Source organism: Siphateles boraxobius, unplaced genomic scaffold (genome assembly GCF_051911475.1).
Source record: "Siphateles boraxobius isolate OS27281-9 unplaced genomic scaffold, OSU_SipBor_1 8, whole genome shotgun sequence".
In the NCBI taxonomy this organism is placed as follows: domain Eukaryota; kingdom Metazoa; phylum Chordata; class Actinopteri; order Cypriniformes; family Leuciscidae; genus Siphateles; species Siphateles boraxobius.
Window position 1 is genome coordinate 37,214,995 of NW_027509208.1, and position 25,620 is coordinate 37,240,614.

General features: G+C 37.8%; 1 protein-coding gene and 1 long non-coding RNA gene across 2 annotated transcripts; one reads left to right on the forward strand and one right to left on the reverse strand.

Annotated features, from left to right (window-relative positions):
- Positions 1-588: 588 nt before the first annotated feature.
- trib2 (tribbles pseudokinase 2) lies at positions 589-8,678 on the reverse strand. Its single transcript, XM_077221187.1, has 3 exons — positions 7,598-8,678; positions 6,659-6,951; positions 589-2,602 (listed from the first exon to the last, which is right to left on the reverse strand). The coding sequence occupies exons 1-3, from the start codon at positions 7,865-7,867 to the stop codon at positions 2,131-2,133; spliced, it is 1,035 nt and encodes a 344-aa protein (XP_077077302.1). The 5' UTR covers positions 7,868-8,678; the 3' UTR covers positions 589-2,130.
- LOC143729786 (uncharacterized) lies at positions 7,587-24,749 on the forward strand. Its single transcript, XR_013200067.1, has 3 exons — positions 7,587-7,675; positions 15,106-15,202; positions 23,896-24,749. It is a non-coding gene; the product is annotated as an uncharacterized LOC143729786 (long non-coding RNA).
- Positions 24,750-25,620: the final 871 nt, after the last annotated feature.

The window sequence follows — 25,620 nt, forward strand, 5'->3', positions numbered from 1 at the left end:
CGGTGTGTTAAACGGCATGACTGCACATGACACAGAGGCTGCAGGGTCAGTTCAAGCCCTCAGCTGCAGATCATATAAAATGGGCCCAATGCACAAGACATTAATCTGTATTTGATGGATTATTTCCCAGCAGGCTTTAGTCAGATTTAGTGACAGCCAAGCAATGAAATCAACCAATCTGCTAGGGGGGAAAAATGCTTTATATTATAAAGTCAAAGACTGATGTCTGCATGAGAATTATCACAGGTCTTAATGTTCAGAAGATCAAGCACATTAAATAAACTAAACTAGAGAAAGACTATAATTTATGAACTCCAATGGGTATAAAAAAGACCTGAATATAAATCATGATAGATTAAACTTGTAGGCTAGCCAATTAATCATCCATTTGAGATTGTTACAATCTGATAATTGTGCCGATTAACAGAAGTAATTATTGTTATGAGTTTCAGTTCTAAGCTTTAGTGACAATCGTATTATATATGGGTATGCATGCACATATGTACATTATGATTGAATGTGACCAGTTTATTTGTCTGTTTATGTGTATGTGCTTTAGAGATTGTATAAAAGATACAGCATTCAGTGTGCAGTTCACAATTTATTTACTGAATAAATCTGGACAAAACACCAAAATTTGATACATTACAATCAGAGCATCTGAGGCAGATATCCCACCATGCACTCCCCCCTCCCCTTGAAATCATGAGGGGAAAAAAATGAATGAAAAAAGAAAAACATCCTTCAAAATTAGCACCTAATCAGCACCAACTTAGGTAGGCAAGTTCCTTCTACATAACGAGGGAAAAGCACAATGACCAAGGAGGAAAAAAAAAAAAAGAGATGAAAAGAAACTCCAAAGCGCAACTGAAGTCCTAAATCTTCTGTAAGATTCTTCAAGAAAAAAAAGAACTCCCCTCTTGCTAGGCAGGCTAAAGCATTCAAAGGGCACATGCCATTGACTAGATATAAATCACGATTTCAAGTAACATTGATATACGACGAAACATGTCTACATGTACCCATTCAAAACATGATCATTTCACAGACCTATGCAGGCAGTAGTTAACATGAGGTACTCGAGACGGTGTAGTCGTAGAAATATCGTCTAATATTTATGGAGTTAAATGCTAAAAACTAAACAAAATAAGGAGTATAGTCAGCGTGAGTTTGGGGTGCGCGATTACTGGCACTGACGTTAAATCGTAGACCTTTCTACTTGGGACAAACTTTGGTACAAAAAAGTCCAACCTGTCCTGTGTCAAATGTATCGCCTACAATACTCATGAAAACTGGCGCTTAAGAAAAACAAAAAAACCCTGCACGTATTTCTTTTTAAATATAGTAGTAGTAGTTACATTATAAATAAAAAAATAATTAAAAAGATACATTTTGCTCCAGCAAAAGAAAAAAAAACAAAAGTTAAATAGATGACACTAGTTCAGAGAGGATCTCCAAGCCTAGGCGAGTCAAGTGCTTGACGTTTTTTATTTTCTGAAGGCTCACGAAAAAAAGGTTTAGGTATGGTTAGAGCGAAAAAAGCAGCAATAATAGTAAAAGGAACAGCTTAATGCAACACAAATCGTTTCTTAATGCAGCCGTTATGGATCAGAAACAAAAAATATGACATGATGTTTGCAGTATTGAAGTGGAGGGCTGTTGAAGAGCAAACAGATTTGTTGATATACTTCAAATAAACTGAGGATCAGATTAAGACAACCAACAAGTAGCATTCGAGGAAAAGATCAAAAAAATAAAGCGAAGACAACTCGAAACTGGAAACAGGAGCGGTTTAGCAGTTTTGCCTGATATTTTCTTTGTTCCTTGGCTGCGTTCTCCTGTGCTGTAATGCATGTTTGTAGCTTACTGCGACTCGTACGCCTCGTGAGCACCACGTAAAATGAAAACGGAAATAAACGAAAAAACCAGAAGAAGTCTTGCTACATTACTCAACGCCATCAGCATTTAGCTTTGTCCAGAAGTCATAGCTTAGGGTGTTCAACGCCACCCTAGCCAGAACCGATCATGTCTCTCCACGGAATGAGAAATAACGATAGACACCACTGTGATGAGTGCATTTCTTTTCTGATAATCTAAAAGGACGTGGCATAATGTCTGACGAGCTTGTGCTCAACTAAAGAACTGTTCTAGTTCTTCTTCCATATTGGCCTCCGGTACCATTTGGTCCAACTCGCGTTCTCCTCTTCCGTGGTTGGTGGCGGCTGGACAGCTGGAGGCCGAGAACCAGGGATGGTCCAGGATCTCTCGGGAGGTGAGGCGTTCTGCCGGCTCTCGTCGCAGGATGCTACGGATGAGGCATCGCGCCTTGGGCGTTAGCGCCTCGGGGATGCTGAACTGGCCGCGACGGATCTTGCTAAACAGAGAGCTAGGCTCCACGTCGTGGAAAGGATAGCGGCCCACCAGAATGGTGTAGAGCATCACGCCTAGACTCCAAACATCCGCTGCCTTACCCGAATAGCTGCCATTTGCATTGAGAATTTCTGGGCTGACGTAGGCTGGACAGCCGTGTTTGTCCGAGAGAGAATCGTCACCGCCTTCCAGGAGGTACGTATCCTCCAAACTCTCCAATTTAACAAGGCTCCTGGGAAAGACAATAAAGAATCACATTAAAAACATATTTGAAGACGTTATGTACATAAACAAATTGTAAAACACAAAACAAACATTTGCACCGTGTCCGAATATGTCTACTTCCATGGCAGATGTAGTACATCTGAATTTCATACAGAATCTACTTTTTAATGGTAGCAAAGTACGTTTCAAACCAAATGTGGTACCTGCTATACAGTATGCGGTTTCAGACGCAGCATTGATCATGCTGGCTTTCAAGATGGATTATACAATAATTAAACAAGCAATCAGATTTCAATGGGAAATGACTAACAAAGTACATGAAATGAAAAAAATTCCAGATATAAAACCAATTGAACAAAATAATAACCATTATGTACATAGAAAGTTGTTACAAGAAAAATAAAGTTAGTTTTAAAATAAAAAGAATGAAGCAAATGTTCGATTGTGTTGGCTTTCAAGATAGATCACTCAAAAAGTAAACAAATGTCTACACAAAATGATGACCTGGTCAAAAACAATGTGATCATTTTCATGCTTCTGTCAATCTGTCAATTCAAAATGAATAAAACCCTTTCAAATCGTATTTTGCTCTACTTTAGCTATAGGATAGTAGCTTTTTGCCAGCAAAGCATAAATATACTCTATATATTGGATGGTAAATCCCTTGCATAAAAAAGCAATATAAAGAGATAGCCTCTGGACATTTCTGCCACTGTAATCCAGAGGGAAATCTGGAATTCATCCTCGGAATTATAAAAAGCACGAATAATGCTGCACCACAGATGGAATTCCTTAAACCATCACTATTTCCCTGTGATCCTAGTTTTTCCACTGTAATCTTGCAATTTGCACAATAATGAAAAACATGAAGCGTACAGATGATAAAGAATCTGCTATATACTCACAATGAATACTGTGACATTTTAAGAGGCAAGTCTTAATTAAGATGCCGTTTTTCTTGACTTGCACATATGAGAGCATCAAAACAGACATTTTAATAATGCCTCTGATTTAAACTTAAGCAAAAACAGGGTTTAAGGTAAGTTCAAATCATGTTCATGAATCAGTCCAAACAGCTTCTATAAATAGATTCATAACTATGATTCATTTGCACCATAAACTTAAAAACAAGTGATAACAATTAGTAAAAAAAACAGCAACAATGTGATAAAAGCGAGTCAAAATATCGAGTATATATTAATGAAAGAAATTAATACTTGTATTCAGCAAGGATGCATTTAACTGATCAAAAGTGTTACATGTTACATAAAATCACGTTACGTTCCCTTTATAAAAGATACTTAAATATCCTGATTGAACTAAGGCCTAATCCTGGTTTAATCTAAGCCCTGTCTGTGAAACCAGGCCTATAATGTTACAAAAGTTTTTTTGTACAACTGTTCTTTTGAACTTTCTATTCATCAAAGAATAATGTAAAATTAAGTGTATCATGATATCCAAAAAAGTATTAAGCAACACAACTGTTTTCAACACTGATGATAATAAGAAATCTTAAGCATCAAATAGCCAAATTAGACTGACTTCTGAAGGATCACGTGACAGTAAAGACTGGAGTAACGATGCTGAAAACTGAGCTTTGCATTACAGGAATGAATTACATTAAAAAAAATTAAAAAAAAAAAACTTTTTAAATTGTAATAGTTCACAGTTCACAATATTATTATTTTTACTCCAAGTATGATCAATTAAATGTAAGCGGGGAGAAAATGAGAGACTTCTTACAAAAACTTTTTTTTTTTAAAATCCTACAGACCTCAAACTACTATATAGTTATACAAGTCACTTCATGTGCACTCTTGTGCATGTGATGTTGCTTAGTTATCAAAAAGCTGAAAAATACAGATTTCAGCAGCGTTGCACAACCCAAGTTACAAACAAATACAAAACATAAAAACAACATGCAATGAAAACATCTTTGAGGTCTTTTGCACGCTGCCCCGTGACTCAGATTCTGAATCAGAAACTATCCGAATGAAACCGTACGCCCACTGAGTCTCGGCGAAACATCCAATCCTTAAAACTCAAAATAGTAGTATTATTTTTCATGCAAGCGGTATCCTGCTGCGTGGATAGGTTGCAGGGTGCCTAAATTACCTGAAGGTCAGAAATGAACAGGGTGCCCCTTCTCTGACCTGAACTTGTGAACCGTTTCCATGCACCGGCAGAATGCTGCTGTGCCAAAGAGAACACGGCATGCTGGGAATATTCTCTTAATGACATGCAGCATATGTGAGTCACAGAACCACGATGCAGCTGAGTTACACCAGGTCAAGAGCCTGCAAAGAACACCGGCCCACACGAAAGCAGGAAAAACGGAGGAGGACACGTGGACGTCGCACGCGCTATTACATTAGGGAGTGATTCCAGACAATCTGCACTGCGGTCTCCAGCGTTTGACAGTAGAATGTTATGAGCGTCCTTCATGACATAACCAGGTCAGGAACCCACTACGCCGAAGAATGCAGTTCTGTCTGGCTCGTTTTCCTCTCTGGTTCCAATCTCGGTGCGCCCTTGGTGTTTTATTTCTGGCCAGGGTAATACTCACCACCCTTGGCCACGTCTACTTGCACTCATCTGCAATCACTCACTGAAAGGTGGACGGCTGACGCAGAAGACCTCAGAGCATGGGAACAGTAAGGTCACTGAGCTCACATTTTAAACACCGGGCAACATTCTCCATTTCCATCGAGCGAGCCAGAGGGAATCTAGCTGAGCTGACTCATTTGGCCAGTGGGGCAACTGCCATCTAGCTTTAACAGGAAGGCCACCCAGATTCATTATGCACACTTGGGATTATTTCAGACTAATTTTACTGCCAAACATATGGGCAGGTTCATTTTTAAAAAGTCAACATGCAATGCCTTCAAAACCCATTTTACTTCCACAACATGACATATTTCAGAGGATATGCAAAAAAGAAAAAAAGACCATTTATGATCTTTAGCAAATTTGTGCCCAATGTTTTAGCTTCCGCAAGAACCAATGAGGTTCACTCTCATGTTACACAGCACGTTTGAGCTTCTGCGAGAACCAATGAGGTTAATTCTTGTGTTGCGCAGCTCGTTTGAGCTTCTGCAAGAACCAATAAGGTTCATTCTTGTTTTACGCAGCTCGTTTGAGCTTCTGCAAGAACCAATGAGGTTAATTCTTGTTACGCAGCTCGTTTGAGCTTCTGCAAGAACCAATGAGGTTCATTCTCGTTTTACGCAGCTCGTTTGAGCTTCTGCAAGAACCAATGAGGTTAATTCTTGTTACGCAGCTCGTTTGAGCTTCCGCAAGAACCAATTAGGTTCATTCTCGTTTTACGCAGCTCGTTTGAGCTTCTGCAAGAACCAATGAGGTTAATTCTTGTTACGCAGCTCGTTTGAGCTTCCGCAAGAACCAATGAGGTTCATTCTCGTGTTACACAGTACATTTGAGCTTCTGCCAGAACCAATGAGGTTCATTCTCGTGTTACGCAGCACGTTTGAGCTTCTGCAAGAACCAATGAGGTTCATTCTCGTGTCACGCAGCACGTTTAAGCATCCTCAAGAACCAATGTTTGTTCTCGCATGTCAAGCAGGTTCAGTTGAGCTTCTGTTTATGTGCAGTGATCAATGTTTAAATGTAAATAAAAGCCTAAATTCAATCGGTTCATCATATAAAGCGATCGAGACACTTAAGAAAATTTGGACTAAACTGCTCAGTTCATATGGATTAGTTTTACAATCTCTTTGTGAACTCTTTGAAGCGTCAAAGTGTCAGTTGCGTAGCTGTCAATGGAGGGACAGAAATCTCTCAGTTTTCATCAAAAAGATCTTCATTTGTGTTCTGAAGTAGTGAGTAATGACAGAATTTTTATTTTTGGGTGAACTAACCCAATATGTTTGTTTCAATAGGAAATACGCCAACTGTGCTTGTCAAGTCAATCTAATATACCATGATATTTACCATGCTACAATCACAGTATGAAAATAATGTGCTTTCCATGTAAAACAAATCTCTCTTTAAAGACTGTGCATGTCCTGTTTGAATGCAACAACTTTATTAGTGGCTTCTTTACCTGTCCTCGTTTTTAAAAACGAACTTCCTCAGCTTGAGGTCTCTGAGGACCAGGCCGTTGTCGTGGCAGTGCGCCACCGCTGATGCTACCTGATGGAAAAGTCTGGCAGCCTCTTCCTCTCGCAGCTTCTTGCAAGTGCGAACGAAAGAGTGCATGTCGCCATGGCTCCTCTCGAAGAACACGTACGCTCGTGTATCCCCCAGAAGAATCTCCACTATCTGGTTAATGTGCTCATTGGTGCCCAGCACAAAGTAAGCAGCCAAGGACTCCTGGTATCGACTGATATCAAACACCTGAAGAGAAAATTTAGAATTCAATTAGTAGTCATCATCGATTTCCCAACATCTCAGATGGAGTGCAAAGGTATTAGCACCCCAAGACAAGAGAACTGGTATTGGTATCATTAGATTCAATGCATAATTCTGAAACAAAAGAATGGAAACCCAGGCAGCGCAGAGTCAAAAGGCATTAGACCTCTGCTGCATTTCAGAGTCCCTAAAACATACATTGAATTTTAATGTTGCTTAGTAACAGACACCTAAAAGAGAGACAGGCTAAATATAACAACTGCAGTGGACATCTGAGGCCATTCTCTCATCAGAAGATAAGAGGTTTTCGCTAATGGCTCTGCCCGTGTCAGCCCATTCAGAGTGTCTTATGTTTCAAAGTCATGTGGACTGGCAGGCATGAATGCATGGCTGTATGCAAGCAAGCATCCACACACACTTTTCAGGGGTATTCCCTCAAGCTTTTTTCATCACTTCATATCACTGTTGAAGAATCACAAAAGGAAGCCCATTCAATTGATAATGCATCATATGACACATTGGTAATGAATGCAATAAGCCAGATGCATGTCATGCTTATGTCCCTATCAATTGCTGATGCAATTGCATGAGTGTGCCATTACAAAATAACATGCATAAGTGTGCTTCTTACCTTGCACACGAGCTCTTCCCCACTGTGCAGGTGGGTGGCTCTGAAGACGTGGTCTCCTTCAATGGGCTCCAACAAAAGGTAATTTCCAATGCAAGAAATGCAGTGAGAGGAGTCTGGGGTCTCAGGGGGGCTGGGAGATCCTAAATTGGGACTAAAACTCTGGCTGGATTCTGTAGTCCTTAGACAAGATAGCTCCTCAAAGTCGTGTGCTTTATACCTCGATCTCCCATAACGCGAAATGTTAATGGGACTGGATCTCTGTATGTTCATGAGTATAGGAGGAGGTTCGTCCAGATCAGGAGGGTTTAGACGGTCTCAGAGGGCAGGTGGAAGTGAATGATAAGACAGATGTCCTCTATTTAACACTGGGCATGAAAGCAGCGGCGATTCCCCTTGACTTTAATGCTCACAATGATGACCGTATCGTATGCATGTGCGTTAATTGCAATGACAATGTGGCGTCATTTGAGCACAAATGCAATGACGTGCATGGACGAATTGTGACCTCTATGACCACTATGCACTCAAAGAAAAGCACGGTTTTGTGATTCGAGATAGAATTGAATATATCGGCGCGGTATAATGTAAAGATTGTGACGTCACGGTCGATGCAGTGCAGCTCGGCGTGCAGCAGGTAAAGAATAGATTTTTTGCATTAAATTAAAAGGCAAAAAGTGCCAGCTGTGTTCCGATATCCTGAGAAGGCGCTCCGTGTGCTTTCAAGCGGGCCTCCACGCGAATCATGTCCATGCATCTACCAAATATGGCTAGGAAGAATTTCCTCCAGGTCGCGAGCCGCCTTTTGTTACGCCTGGGAAGTGGATGTCCTTCTCCTCGCGAGCAACTAAACTCCGACGATCTCCGGCGGATGGATCTGATTTGGACAAAGGCAAGAAGGGACGGCCGACGCTCTCCCCGGGCCTATCCCTTGTTTTAGCAACAAGACACCACCTTCATCATCATCTTACTTACGTGGCTGGGAATCTAGTCTATTGAACGCGCGGGTCAGCTGCACACACGAGCTGACTGACTGACTGACTGACTGCGCTCGCGGGACTGACTGGAGCTCTCCACGCGCACGACCAGCCCCCCTGACGTCACGGCCAGAACGCTCTCCCATTGGCCGCTCGCTTGATGCTGACACATCCACAGTGTGCAAGCAAGCCATCCATGCAGTCATGTGAGATAATTGTTGTCCTCTGGATTTAATTGAAGCATCCTAAATTATCTGACTATATGGTGAATTTTTGGAGGAGAGTGTTAAATGTCAACCTTAAAGGGACTTTGATGTCAGTTGGTTTGAGCTATGACGAGAAAATTACATCAAACCCTGATTAATGTATTGCTATTATAATTAGGCCTAAGTACAGTATATCTATATAAATTTCTGTCATAATTTTCTTTTGAGGGTTCATTTTGCGCGTCAGCTATCTTTTAAATATAACACATTTTAAACACAATCTTTTTTGTTAAATACTAGTCAAGTCACCTTTATATAGCGCTTTTTACTATGAAAATTGTTTCAAAGCAGCTTTACAGTGTTAACAGGAAAATAATGCAACAAAGTTTGTTTCTAGAAGAAAATAGCGTCATAGTACAGCTTGTTCAGTGATGGTTCATTTTTGTTATAAAAAAGTTATTAATTTAGTTCATTTATATATATAGCCGCACTGGAGAAAACCCTGATGTCATCGTCCAGCTCAGTTCAATTCTCATATAATTGCAGATCAATAATATTGTTGAATATTAAATGTCCCCAAGGAGACAAAGGCGTCAGTGGCAAGGAACCCCTATCAGGTGACAGAATGGAGAAAAAAAACTAGGAAGAAACCAGGCTCAGTCAGGGGTGGGGGATGTGTGTTTGTGTGTGTGTGTGGGGGGGGGGGGGGGGGGGGGGTTGTCCTCTGACCAATGAACGAACAGTGTATGATCATGATTCAGGCAGCATTATAGGTCAGAGGTCAGAATGAATTGAAATATTCCGAATATTATCCAGTTCCATCTGGTTGAAGGTCGGAGTTATCACGCCGGTATGGAGACGGGTTTGTTGGGGATCAGTGCCGATGGCTGTCGTGTCAATGAAGCCTTCACAGAGGAGAGTCTACTTGACACAATTTCTGCTGACACTTCAGGGATGCGTTGTGGTCGTGTCTAGGCGCAGGTCCTCCATTTGATAGATATGGCCCGGATCCGGCTGACTACATTATGGCCTCGTTCACACTGCAGGGGCTTAATGCTCAATTCCGATTTTTTGAAAAAATCCGATTTTTTTGCAAGGCCGTTCACATTATGAATTAAATGCGACCTTTTGTGATCTCCTGTGTGAACGTGAAAATGACCCAGAAGTGACCCGCATGCGCAGAAGAGTACTCAACGGTCAACGACGTCACTTGTTGTTTGCGTAAGTAGCTAAACATGGCCTGAATAGAGCTGCCCCCCCAAATATTAATTAAATCAGAAATCTCGCTTCCCTTCCATTGACTGGTCTCAGCATCGTCCGCCATAGTTGTTGTTTATCTTATCATTCCCGCCTACTTCAACGCAGAATTATGGCGTTTGTCGCATATCAATGACGTGCGGGTCGGATACATGTGACCTGGCCATTCAGATTGAAGTCGCATTTCAAAAGATCGGATACATATCGGATTTGGACCACATACCCAAGTGGCCTGGGTCGCATTTGAAAAGATTGGATCTGTGTCGTTCTGACTGTCATGAAAAGATCAGATACAGGTCGCATAGGGGCAAAAAAATCGGAATTGGGTTGTTTGAGCCTGCAGTGTGAACGTAGCCTATGTGTTGTGGTCATGTCTAGGCGCAGGTCCTCCATCTGATCTTGATACGGCCTGGATTCGGCTGATTACAGTAAACCTCGGAATAAACAGAAAGACTGACATTAGCGTAGATGCAATTCTTCTTAGTGGTGTAGGCCACATCTATAATAAAGTGATAAGTTATGACAGCACTTGTGTTTGTGCACCGTCTGATAGACTACTAATCCTCCTCACACGAATGTGATTTGTATATTTATATAATAAAAGATTTTTATACTTTGTATATTTCACGGAAACGTAACATAAACAGCTAATGCAAGCATGCATATTATTACAAAATTCACAAAACTATTTTCCTAAAATTTGGGAAATAGCAAGAAGGAGTAGGTTCGCCAAGCAGGTAGTGTATGTAAGCAGAAGTAATGAAATTCTTGGCCAGATGGTGACTGAGGTTAAATCCCCACATGTTAATAGAAGGTCTGTTCTCTTGTTCTCTGCTTTAAAAATGCAGGATGCTTTACCGTGTTTCTGAACAAAAACCAGATGTGTGGACTTCCATTTCATATAAGGGTAAATGTCAACCTGTAGGCTAAATGATAATCCCTGATTTCTATTCCATCCTAATATATATATATATATATATATATATATATATATATATATATATATATATATATATATATATATACTTAAAAGATAGACTGAATACTCAAAAGTTTGGGGTCAGTAATTTTTTTTCTTTCCTTTTTTGAAAGAAATTAATACTTATATAAAAAGTGATAGTAAAAACTTATATTGTTAGAAAAGATTTCTATTTTGAATAAATGCGGTTCTTTTTAACTTCTTATTCATCAATGAATCCTGAAAAAGTATCACATATTCCCAAAAAATACTAAGCAGCACAACTGTCTCCAACACTGATAATAAATCAAATACACAGACACACACACACTCACACACACACACACACACACACACACACACACACACACACACACACACACACACACACACACACACACACACACACACACACACACACACACACACACACACACACACACACACACACACACACACACACACACACACACACACACACACAGTATATTGTATATATACAATTGTATATATATATATGCAAATATAATTGAATAAAAATATTCATCATAATCAAAAATTTATCTCAAAGACCTCAACAACAAAGGTAGTAGTACTCTGCATTTTCAGGACCATGAAGTCATATTTAGATATGAGTCATCTGCCACATTATTTCACAAGAACTGATACATCATACTCGTTCATTTGGTGTGACATTGATGAAGTGATGTAAGTTTTACCGCAATGATCTGAGAGTTTGACTGATGAGTGACAAGAACTCAATGCTGTCTGTTATGTCTGTGTATAATTTGTTCCAGTTGTATCATGTCTTCTTAGTTTTGTTGCTCAAAGTTATGATTTGTACGAGTTGGTGTTGAATTTCAAAACTGATTACATGTACTGGAGGAAAAAAATTGAGGAATCAAGGGGATTTTTTATTTTTTTATTTTATTTGTGTGTTTTGGATGAATGGCATTGTTGTGCCTCCCACTGGTATCACACAGTGTTTATTGTGTGTAACAGTGAATGGTGGGTAGACTGACATATTTATGTACCCCACAGTTGAAATGTTATACAGTTCATCCAAAATGAAAACTGTTGTATTTGACTCGCGTTCATGTAGTTTCACAGTTCTAACCCATGGATTTAAGTAAAAAACATGGAAACCAGGAGCTGACAAGCTCTAAAAGGACAAAAAAGCATCATAAAAGTCCAAACGTAATGGGTTTCATGTCTTCTAAAACCATACACTAGATTTGTGTGAGGAATAGACAAAGCAATTGTTCACTGAAAATCTTGTTAGTTTTTCAAATTTAAAAAGCATTCAAACTAAATTGCATGTTACTTTTACAGTGTTGGACACAAGTAAGGAAGTCACAGTGGTTTATAAAGGCATGAGGGTAGTAAGTAGCCTAAATGATGACTGGATTTTCATTTTTAGGTGAACTATTCCTTTAAGACATTATCCAAGCATTTTTTTTATGTTAACGTTTATTAGAAACCTTAAATAGTCTCAGCTATGTCTTTGAAGGGATGTTTTGCATACTGTGTGTGAGCGGACCAATGCCAAGCAGTCACGATTCTTCTGTTTTGTTCATCTGAGAAAGTGACTTCCCCCTTGCATTCCCGAGCTCCTGCTTTCCCAAAGTGGAGTAGGGGGGTGGAAGGTGAATGAATACAGGATTGAGCAATTCTCCATTGTGGAATTCAGGGCGTCATATGGAATGCACACAGCTGGATGAGAAACACAGACAGAACTGTTCATTCCAAACAGATTCCACCCCCTGACATAACACTGCAAAGGGGGAGCCGATAGCGTTTCTCCTGCAGTTCATGGCCTTGGTGTGCCCACGCTTCATGAGATTGTCACATAAACAGCCCCTTTCTTCCAGAATCATCCACTACAGCTGGGTGAATGTGATTTTGTACATGAAGTACAACATGTAACAACATTCCAATCAACCAATCAGATTTTAGGGATAAGTTATGGTTAGGGTTAGGGACATTAGATTTTTGGACAGGAAGTTGTTCTAGAGCAGGGGTTCTCAAATTTTTCAAAGGTGAGGGTCAATTAGTAACCCAACATTGAACTGAGGGCCGCCAAAGGGGCGGGGGAGAAAAAGGAAAAAAAACTGAAAAGAAAATCCCATTTGAAATAATTTTAATGACCAGAATCTCTACAGTAAACATTTATTGCAATAAACACATTTTTATTCATAACTGAGGCAAAACCTGGCGAGTTTTTTTTAACAGAAACTTTTAAAATAGAAGTTTAACAAACAAGTCATCATCATTCACATCTATATTGCCTGTCAGTCGCGTTTCCATTATTGCAGATTTTCGCAAATGTTTTGCGCTATTATTATCTATCTTTTTTAACCAGTAAATGAAAAACGAAAAATTAACGGTTGTTGTCTTTTTAAAACGCAAAGTTGAACACCAACATTTTAATTTGAACTGGCAACACCAACTGCTGCGCAAAAAAGTAGGAAATATCGACAGACTTTTTCAGATTTTTGTTTAAATTACTTTTTGCCCCTTTATTAAACATTTAAAATATTCACAAATTAATATGGAAAAAATGTCGATTTTACTGGTTTTCTAAGGCCAAATTAGAACCTGGAATTTATATTTTTCCCGCAGTGCTGAATGAGAAGAGCCATATAGCCTGTGTCTCTGGAACCACAGCCCACAGAAAGGTGATTTATAGGTGAGTTATAGGCAAATGATAATAAATGTTTCTGAAAAAACAGCGAGGCATTTAATTGTTTATTATTGTTTTCTAAGTGTCGGCTAAAAACATATATCTCCGATGTTAAGCAGATGCGCTTTTAGAGAGAAATGCACCTTTCATACGGATTACATAATCAGAAGGTATTTGCTTTCGATTCGAATTTGTTTAAAAGTGGACATTTCAAGCTTTAGCCTACAAGGCTAAAGCTTGAAATGTCCACTTTTAAACAAATTTTAGGCTGTATTTACAGTATTTTGTTTCAGTTCTCGCCCTCCAGTTCACGGAGATGAACTAGCCTACTGATTGTTTCATTTTATTTTACAAAAGCACAATGTTTTCTTGTTATTATGAGTTTAAATAAAAGTAGTTGCGAATAATGCATTATTATTTTATGTATGACCAGAAATGATAGAGTATTTTAAGTTGTCTCCACTGTTGATAGGAAAATGCAAGTGTTCGCGCCGGTGAAAAATTTGAAAGGTAATGAAAACGCGGCTATTAATAAGCTTGTCATTAAGTCACACTGAATATTGATTACTTGGTCAACATACCCTTTTAAATTGCAATAGGATTTGTGGTGCTGTTTTCGGCCGCTAAACACTACTAAACGGATAGATTCATTTTTTCAAAGCAATGTACAGTTTTAACAGTTTTGGGCCGCACTTTGAGAACCTATGTTCTAGAGATAACAAAATATGTTGATCCAGGAACCTGTCTTACTTGACAAAATCATGGTGACCAGTTCCATAAAGAACATTTAAAGGTAATTTTCAGAGAGGCTTGTTATAACATGCCAGCTTTGAAAGCATAAGATCCCACCCTCCCTTCAGAGAGTCTACAAAGCCGCTACTCCTTCAAAACACAAGAGCGTCACGAGAGCCGGCGTTAAACTACCTCATGTCTCAAAGCACATAACTTTACAATAATAATGAACATAACTTAAAGAGCTCTGACCTGCTCCACCTGACTGCTGCAGATTAATTTCAGCACTGATAGTGTTGCCATTGAAACATAAATTCGAGTCACGAACCGCTCCAATCACTGTGAAAACCCCCTTTTGGAACATTGACTTTTTTAATAGTGAACTGAAAAAATATCTCTTCATGCTCTTCAACTCCTTATACTTGTTGACTATTTCAAACTCAAAGTGGGTCAGGATTTCCCAGGCTGGGTTTAAATTCTTTCCGAAGATTGGGTTCAAAATGACTCCATTTCACCCTCTCTGATAGACCCAAATACAATGCATGGAGGCTGTGGAGATATAGTCTTATATTTAGGTCAAACCACTTTGTGTAACACAGAGAAAAGCAAGCATACTGAATGTGTAAGTAAAAATGGGATTATCTTTACCAAAGTGCCTCATTTTCAATATAGACTCATTCTAACTCTCTTCTGTGCAGTTGTCTCTGCTAAAGTGTGCTAAATCGGGAAACTTCAAAGTGGGAACAGCGGCGGCTCCCTGGAAGTAGAGATGATCACTCCTGGATGTTTCCAAAGGTCAGTGTGGATGGCTAAAATCTTAATTAACCCCCTACAGCAATGGCACTCACGCCTGTCAGCAACACCGCCCATGAGAAAATGAAGCAATTTTGCTGCTGGGAAATGTCTCTATCTCTGTATTTTAAGCCTCACGGTGGGTGAAGTGCAGAAACCTGCTCTGGAAAACTAGAAACACACTACTCCATCCATTTAGCTGCAATATTAGGGTGTAAAAAATGTATAGTTTAACAGTTTATTCTACCTTTTTAAACAGATAAAAAAATTTGCAGTGTCAGTTCATTCCAGTTCTTGAAAGACTAATTTACAATTCTTTTTTACCACAACTCTGTCGCTCAAATAACTACAAATCGCAAAATCTCACTGAACATGAATCATATCCAGGAGGCAAAAATGCTGCCAGCTCCTCTGAAAAAGAATTCTGTCGGCATGTACTCCCTCTCATGTTGTTCTTAATCCGTATATGAAGTCGTAATATGCAATTTTGACTCCTAAATTCTTGTCGTATCGTGGACAAGAAACAAGTCAGACTACACATTGCTTCCTGACCAATCACCAAGAGCGTAAACAAACAATGGCTACTGAAGCGGCGTGTGTTTTGTACTGGCTGTCTTGTCAGAAAAGCCACCAGAATTCCACCTATAGCAGCACCAATACCATTGTTTTTCTTTCGTTGAAAGTTCTGTACGGAAGAGCTTCTGTGCTCCTATTGGTCAATGTCACAGATGAGACAAACGTTAGTCTTTCTGTCAGGATGTTGGGGACGTTGTGACGTTGGTTGTTGTCCACTATGACACACTATGATAGATGAAATGATTGATTGTTGCATACCGACGGCCATTGTCATTTACAAATCACCATGACACCCTACGCTAAAATTGGGCTGATATACGTTGTGTCCGAAATCAAATACTTCCCTACTATATAACATGCGAAAACAGTACGCCAACAGAGTAGTATGTCCAAATTCATAGTATTTTGAAAAAAGTAGCCGAAAAGTCCCCAGATGACCTACATGTACTACTTCGAGTGAGATTCTGAAGTGTGCATTCAATGGACACTTTACTATCCCATGAGGCCATGGGTGAGGATTTATGAATGGAAACAACTGACGCTGGAAGGTCACATGATAATGACAACATGGCGGATGAAGTACGTCTGGGTTGAATTTATACTACACACATTCATACTATATATGTACAACGTCATTTTTTTAACAGTCGCAAAGTTAGTTCAAATTCAAATGTAATACCTACTCAGACAGTGGCAGTTTCGTGTGAGGGATTAAAGTACAGGACGCGGCTTTCCGTGAAAAAAAAAAAAAAGGTGGTTAGTTTTAAGTTTTTAGCTCCATGTCGCATTGATCAATACGCCAGTCATGTTGCATTTGTATTAGCTAGTCAGTATGGCATAGCAAAAAAAAAAAAAAAACACGGTGTGAGATGATCATGCTAAATTTCGGACACTTTCAAAAACTCGCAGGCTATTTTTGGCCGCAAGACTGTGAGCCACGACAGCAGAAATTGACACGATTGGTCAGCTTTGGAAAATGCAAGAAAAGCAAATTCAAAATATTATAAATACTATAAGATGAGGGGGAGTAAATAATGGCAGATTTTGTTATTTTTAGGTAAACTATTAGAAATAGTAAAATTTTAGAAAGATTTTTGAAAAGTTTATAAAGGCTTCATTGCAACCCAACGAAACTTAATGTGAAATACTGTGTCTGGCTAACTTCAGTCCAATCCTCCGGCTCCGTAGATCCTGGGGAAATTTTCAAACTCAAGCCTTTTGGCTCCCGCAGAAGGCCCGGGAGAAAGAAACATATAGCTTCATTTGAATTGAATAGGGTGACTCAGATTCCAGACACGCAGGATGAATAACAAGACAAAAAAGTCCAACAAACAAAAACATGAAAGAACTGAGCTCCAGGCATCAGAGAGGACCAACAGCACTGCCAAAATACATTTGTCATATTTTATTATACATATGGTTATTAATAAATGAAGGTGGCCAAATGACACACGGTTATTTTGTAGCAGTATGAATGCGCCAAAGGGTGAAAATATGTGCAGAAAGGGCATAAATAAATGACAGGCAGAGAAGCTTTAATACATTATGTAGAATCTTGCTGAAAGCTTGAGGAGCAGCATAAAAATTTAGGCTTGGAGGAAGGTCTCATAGTAGAGCTGTGATCTTTGAAGACCCTGAACAAGTCCATAAGGCAATATAAGCTCAAAACAGATTCTGAGAAAGAGCCCAAAGGAGTCCCTCGACCAGAGCGGATTTACTGTATCAAGCGCACAAGTTCTGTGTTAACTGATGCATTTAATTCAAAACATTTTGGATCGGTTTTAGATACTGCTAACACAGATGCTATGGCAACACGATGTCAACCCTCATGAGGAAATAAAAAAAGCATGTCTGTATACATAGATCACGTGAAATAAACTATTTAAAGCGTATAGAGGAATACTGTTACGTGTGGGTTTTGTTGTGTCTTGTATATCACGTGATTCCTTGTTTGTCATGTGACCCTGCCATGTGTCTTGTCTTTTGTTGTTGTTGCTCAGTGTCCACAGGTGTTCCTCGTCCATGTTTATTAGTCTCCCCAGGTGTTTCTTATTAACCACGCCCCCTTTTTATCTTGTTTAGCTTGTTTGTCTGTGTATTTAAACCCCTGTGTTTCAGTTGTTGGCTGTCGGTTGTTGTTTTATGTTACTCCTGTCGTGTTCTGAGTTCCCTGGATTCCCTGTTTTGTATTTGTTTAAATTAAACGTGCTTGCGATTGGATTCACTCTCCGTTTCATTCCTGACTGGGTGTAACAAATACCTTGCATCCCTTTCGTGATAATGACTGGAACTGTCATTTCTGGACTTACAAGCAACATAAAACACATTCACATCATATTTTACTACCATAATGATGTATTTACCAGTGAAATGTATTAGTGGGATTTTATTTACTGGGAAATTATTGGACCATCAAAAGTTCATAAATGTATCATAAATAGTGTTGAGCATGTGTGAGCATGCTATAGGGTTGAGAATGCCTTATAAATTCCAGTTAAATTCTAAAGTACTGCGTAATTAAGAAGAATTTCTAGTGTAACTTCTGGTAATTATATGTACTTATAAAGTACGTAAATGTAAGTATAAGGGAACAATATGTAAAGTTTGGGGAATAAAGGGGTAACAACCAGGAGAACTAAAAAATGATTTATACTGTAAGTAGTATATAACTAAGGGGAACTTATTCTACTATTATGATACAACAATCTTACATTTGGGAGCAATTTAGCGAGAACATAAACTGCGTACCTTTTTAATGGTGTACCAATACATATTGTATAGGCTTTTTAAAATTACAGGGTACATATCTACCGGTATGCATTTAAACATAAATATTTTTTTAATTTTAATTTAAAAAAAAAAAAATTTATAGCAAGTGCAGATGGTTATGTTTGGGCCTACATGTTTCAAGGGAAAAGTGAAGCTAAAACTATTGCAATTTTTTTAAATACTGGGAAATATACTTTTGTTCCATGTAGTTACAGGTTAAGTGGTGCTTGTTACTCTCTTGTTTTATGTAGTTACAGGGTAAGTGTGACATTGCGGGCTGTAAATTAAAGTCGTAGTTGTTACCGTCTTGTTCCATGTAGTTACAAGGTAAGTACAATAAAAATACATACACACAATCTAATGTCACTGACTCAGAAACCTTTATTTGAAAAAAAACTTATTACAGTTAGTTTGAAGAGATAGTCTACAGTTTACAAAGTTTAAAATATTGTAATTTTTCATACAAACACTTATCGTTTCCCTTCATAAGACATCGATCCATCCATTGGTGTCGTATGAATTACTACAGTTATTGCAGTATACTCTGTTTGATGCTCCACCTTTTAGGAACACATGAGCTTGCATTATAAGTGTTCTGAATTAAGTTGTTTTTCAAATAAAGTTTTCCTAGTCAATGATATAAGATTGTGTATTTATTTTTATTGTACTTACCAGGTAACTACATGAAACAAGAGGGTAACAAGCACCACTAATGAAACAAGAGTGTCTTTCCCAAATTTTTAAGCAAAAGTTGCAATTGTTTTAGTTTTCAGTGCACTTTTGTTAAAAATATTATTGTATAAATGCATAGATATGTACCCTATAATTTTTAAAAAGCCTATACACAATATGTATTGGTACACCATTATTACAAAAAGGTACGCAGTGTATGTTCTCGCTAAATTGCTCCCAAATGTAAGATTGTTGTATCATAATAGTAGAATAAGTTCCCCTTCGTTATATAATACTTACAGTATAAATAGTATTTTAATTCTCCTAGTTGTTACCTCTTTATTTCCCAAACTTTACATATTGTTCCCTTATACTTACATGTAAGTACTTTATAGGTACACTATAATTACTAAAAGTTACACTGTAAAATCGCTTTAATTATGCAGTACTTTCCAGGCTGTAATCTAAAGCGTTACCTTTAAATGTTTCTTTGACAATCAAAGAAATTAATTTAACTGCCATTTATTGGATGGATGATGGATGGATGGATGGATGATTTCAATAAATTTTTCGTGTGGGATGTGACCAATTCAAACAGAGTCAGTTCTTCACATCAGAATTTTTCCCCAACCCTTGATCATCCACTGCAATTTTAAAGTACAAGAATGTCTTCATCAAACTCCCTGGTAAAACGATGTCATGTGTAAATCAGTCGAGCTGTGACCTGTTACTATCTGCCAGACTGACGGCACGGGGAAAACACAAACACAAATCTCTTTGACTGTTGCTTTTGAAGCCTGGCAGTCGAGACATTTACTCAGCCAGTGCAGGTGGCAGACAGACCATCTGAATCACAGCTATCTGACATTGATCGTGCGAGGGCAGAAGGTTCAAAGAAACCAGCCTCACAAATATCAACCGCTTTACAAATGTATCAGAGTAGAGGTGCGCTCCCTATTTTGTGATTCCACAACAAATCTATATTTATTTGTTTGTTTCTTGTTAATCCACAGAGAAGTTTTACACCAAAATTATCAAATGATATATTTAGGAGTAAACTGTAAATTGTTTATTTAAACTTTACAACCTTCAACTTGCATGAAAACAGTCATCAAAAACTGATGACTCATCTTGAACTCATCGGTACGGAGTGATGAAATATCGGTACATCGGTATGGTGATGAAAAAAATAAGAGTGGAAAAAAATGCATACATTTTGCAAGAGAACCGAAAGTTTCTCAGGGGAACGGAAACTTTTTGTGAGTGAATGCAAAGTTTCTTGGGGGAACGCAAACATTTTACAAGCGAACGCAAACTTTCTAGGAAAATTGCAAATATTTTGAAAGAGAATATTTCTGCACATTAACATCACATTTTGACTAGAGTTTCTTATAAGAAATAAAAAATAGACACAAATAAATTAATTGTTGTCACACACTATAGAGCTATAAAATGAATGTGAACGTTTAGTCTTAAAAATATTTGATGTCTGTGAGATTTGTAAGAAGCATAAGTCTCCATTTGCTCTCCAAGCTATTTCAACCATTTTGCTATCTAACCTTCAAAAGATGTGACAGAAAAAAATAGTGTTTCTGATTGGACACCCCCCTCCCCCTGAACTGAGCTGGATGATGACATCACTGTTTTTATGAGCTGCTTAGCTGAATTGAACCTATATACTTAACAATTAACGAACTTTACACAGTTATTGAACCGAACCGAATCAACACTGAACAGAATTCAGCTGAACAATGACACTATTGTCCTTTACTGCACAACTGAATATTGTTTGAATCATTGATTATTTTCTGTTTATTACTGTTTATTTATGCACTGCTGCTTTAAAACAATCTGTATCGTAAAAAGCGCCATTTAATAAAGGTGAAATATAAATTAAGAATGTTTTCCCACAAAAACAACTTCCAGTAACTACAACCTAATTTCTGTCAAGCGGAAACTATTATAAAGATCTCATACGTGATTTTTCATTCTTACTGCTAGGTTTCCACACGCAGCATGTTGCAAAAAGCCTTATGATAATGTCATCGCAATGAGCATCATTATTGCGGAAACCTAATAAATTTTCCTATAGCTTGCTATGGCAACTGCGAGAAAATCCCTGGCTGCTGAGCTCACTAGTGCATCAGTCCTGATGGATTGATTCGAGGCCAAGCTTTAGCTCTTAACCACCATTAGCGACGACTCCAACGGGAGATTTTCTCTTGGATGAAGGATCCATGATGCCGTTTGAGCTATCGCAGCTGACGTTAATAAGAACCGTTTTATCCAAGAGCCCAGCAATACAATCAAAACAGGCCTGTGGCATGTGCTCCAGCCAGTTAACCAACTGTTGAGGCTAAATTACAGTAATGCTACCATAATTATAATTAAGAGCATGTCTCCAGCATAACTAGCTGCAATTTTCATGCCTTGAAGAAATGTGGTGGTTTAGAGTGGAAAATGCACGCTTACGCGAGTAAAAGAGCAGCCTGGAGCATGTGTTTAATTAACCTTGCACCTAATACAAATCAAATGATTTAAAGCACAAATGCTTAAACTTTATTAATTCTGTTAGACAACTATTTTAAGGCCCTAGAGTGTCAATTAATACAACAGGCCTGCGTTATCATTTCACGTAAGGTGGGAGTTTCGTCGTGTGTGATCTTGTGAGAAAGTTCTCTGTGGTTTTATCTTTCAAGAAGACCAATTAGTTTGATGGTAAGATGCTCACCGCTGAATACCTATGAGAGGCAAAAGACATTTAGAAACAGTTGATTAAGCAAGATAAGATTTTGCATTGTAATGAATGACATTTCACTGCGGCAAAATGTAAAATCATCACCTTTAGAAGTACTTTGTCATCAAAAAGGCATTCAGTGCAGTTTGGCGTGAGATTGCAAAAATTAGATTTATTCTTCCTCAGATAGTAATTTAACTATGGATACAAGATGATTGAATATTTTACTGATTCGTGAGACATGAGACAAACTAAGTCTTACAACTTTACTCGCCATCGGTTTCTAAAATAGCAACATTGCCACTTTGAAATGGATGATAGTGAGAATATTCTTAACAATAATGTACCATATCATTTAATTTTCTCTTTATCTAACTTATAATTTTATATTATCACTCACCAGCATAACTCTGTCCTCCATGCAAATTAAAATATGTATTTTTAAAAGAAATGTCAAAAAGCAAAAAGGTTACTGATAAAAAATACTCTTGTAGTTAGTCATCTTGAAGGCCCTCTTTACATGTTTTAACATTGGATGTAAAAAAAAAAAAACTTTTATGAATTTGCTAAAATTGTACACAAAAAACCATTTGAAATATATAATCTAGTTGAAATTATATTTGAAAAACTTTTTATTCAAAGAATCAAGAAAAAAATGCATCACAATTTCCACCAAAATGTTAAACAGCATTAGCAATTAGCAAATTAGCATTAGCAATTAGCAAAATGATAATAATGAGAAATGTTTCTTGAGCAGCAAATCAGCATATTGTAATGATTTCTGAAGGGTCATGTGACACTGAAGACTGGAGCAATGATGCTGATAATTCAGCGTTGATATCACGGGAATAAATTACATTTTAAAACTATTCAAATAGAAAACAACTATTTTAAATTGAACTAATATTTAACAATGTTAAGTTTTTATTTAAAAAACAGAGAGTTTTTTAACCTAACTTAACCCCAAACATTTGAGTAGTATACTGTGTGTGTGTGTCAATATATATATACACATATACACATATATATTACACATTAAACTCACTGTCACAAACATGGTAACTGTATGATCTACCCCTAAGGGTACAAAAAAGGTAGAAAGGTAAGTAGAAAAAATATTAAACGACTCAGACGACCCACTCTACAAATATGTTATCCCCCTATAGGTTAGGTATAGGTTACCAATCTGTAGAAAGGCCAGGTATAGTAAGAGTTTTGTTCCTGTATCTATACGAGCTCTAAATACATAGGAAATCGGCCATTGATACGTAGCGTATGCTCTCTTTTTGTTGTTGTTGTTGTTGTTTTTTATGTCAGTGACTATTTTTGATGGTATTATGATATGTTGTTAATTTAAGATGTTATGCGTGTTTGTGCTATGTACGCATCTACAGTGGAAACAAATTTCCTCTCGAGGACGAGAAAAAAATCTATCTATCTATCTATCTATCTATCTATCTATCTATCTATCTATCTATCTATCTATCTATCTATCTATCTATCTATCTATCTATCTATCTATCTCTGAATTGTTTTTTTTTAAATGTTTCAATTACCATCGTTTTAAGTGGCTGCTGCATGTATGATATGCAAGATATTGTTTTGTTTTCAACACTATCATTTTCTGTTCGACTATTGTTTAAATTCAATTGATAGTCTAATAAATACCTCTGAAAATAATAACTTGATACATAAGGTTACTTTTACATTCCTGTAACATTTCGCCCATGCAGGACTCAAGAATCAGTGATTAATACTAGCATCGGATCAGAGGTTTGATAGCATAACATTTCTCAAAGGTGCTTTAAATTGTCCTAAATAACATCTGTTTGGAATTTGAAGTGAAAGGAATTCAGTTTGTTTCCTTCTGTTCTCAGAAGGCCTTTGATGTGCCTATCAATGCGATTGTCATCCCATAGGAATTTTCCCTTGCCTTTGCCAGCAGTGGAAACAACATACCATCTCCTCCGTCGGACGAAACTCCCATATATAGGGCACATTCCACGGACATCACACTTGTTTATGTTCTGCCAAGGAAATGCACTGCTGTCAAAATACAACAGCGCTGTGATTTCCTGACACCAATTAGGACGGGGTCAAAGATATAGGAAAGATGAGACCAGATGGGACGGCCAATAAAGCAAAAGAAAGCCTAAGATGTGTTTTCTTCATATTACAGCCACAGCATGTTCTACTATTGTGCATGGAAAGATATTGAACTGCCATAGTGGAAATCACATTAGACTTCTGAGGGCATTCGCTGTTATTACTTTGATATGGTTGTTGTCGCCGCAAGTGAATAAAGCAAATGGATTCCAATAACATTTGACTCAATGTGCCATTCCGTACAGGCGAAGGCCGAACTGAATCAAGCAATACGGGGGCGGTTAAATGAGCGCTGAGAAGAGAAGTTCACCAGTATGAGCTCGGCGGACACAAATCACACCATATGCCAAGTTTATGTGGTCAGGATAAACAAGAAAACACAACAACAGCAAAACAAACACAAAAAGCAATAAAGGGCAATGAAATACTGATGCAGTAAATATACAAATTTGCTATTTTGCCGTGCAAAAGGAACATTTGCATTGATTTTGTTTGGGAGCAACTATAGTGCTGACACGCACAAGAACTGCTGGCCGCAGAAGCTTTGATTGTCTCCGTGGAGAATTGCCATCCTTAACTATTGGTCTCTCGCATTCCATTGAAATAGTACTGCCAAGATAATTATCATGCCTCTGTAATAAATAACAAAAACAATGGCTATGGCAGCGTAATGACTGAGACAGCATAACTCTGCCTTCTGAAATATGGTGATTAATCGCATGAGAATCTATTAGGAGATCAGAAGGGATGTTGACCTTCCTAACTTTAAAAATGTGCAAATCTTTTTATTTGAAATGGAAATTGATTTGCAATGGTCAAAAGTGTTCTGCATAAAAAAATCTAATAGACCATAAAAAATTTTTTTTAGCTCATTTTTAATCAAATTAATTTTACTTATACACACACATATTCATATATACACACATATACATAATACATACATATATACATAATTGAGGCTGCATTTATTTGATCAAAAATACAGCAAAAACAGTAGCTGTACTTTTGTGAAATATTATTACAATTTACAAGAACTATTTTTATTTGAATATCTTTTATAATGTAATTTATTCCTGTGATGCTGTCACGGGTGGCTATACAAAGCACACAAAGACAAAGGAGATCAGCAGTCGTTAATCCAAACTCGTAAATCATACAGGCAAGGGAAACTCAGGAAACAGGATAATACAACCATATAAAACATTGACGAGACAGGACAAAGAACTGAACAAAACAGGAAGTATATGGCTAAACGAGGGAACTAATGAGATAATTAACGAACACCAGGTGAACAGAATGAAACATATATGGGAATATATGACTGACACAGGGAAACTAGGTCACAGGAAAACAGAACTAAAACACACTAAACAGAACATAATCCTGACAGATGCGAAGCTGAATTTTCAGCATCTTTACACCAGTCTTCGGTGTCACATGATCCTTCAGAAATCATTCTAATATGCTGATTTTGATGCTCAAGAAACATGTATTATTATCAATTCTAAAAATAATATTGTTGAGGAAACCATTACAGACTACTTTTAATTTTAAACTTTAA

Coding starts and splice junctions, on each gene's coding strand:
- trib2 (XM_077221187.1), bottom strand. CDS start 7,867: ATGAACATACAGAGATCCAGTCCCATTAACATTTCGCGTTATGGGAGA. Junction 6,952..7,597: donor GGGAAGAGCTCGTGTGCAAG/GTAAGAAGCACA, acceptor TTTTCTCTTCAG/GTGTTTGATATCAGTCGATA. Junction 2,603..6,658: donor GTTTTTAAAAACGAGGACAG/GTAAAGAAGCCA, acceptor TGTCTTTCCCAG/GAGCCTTGTTAAATTGGAGA.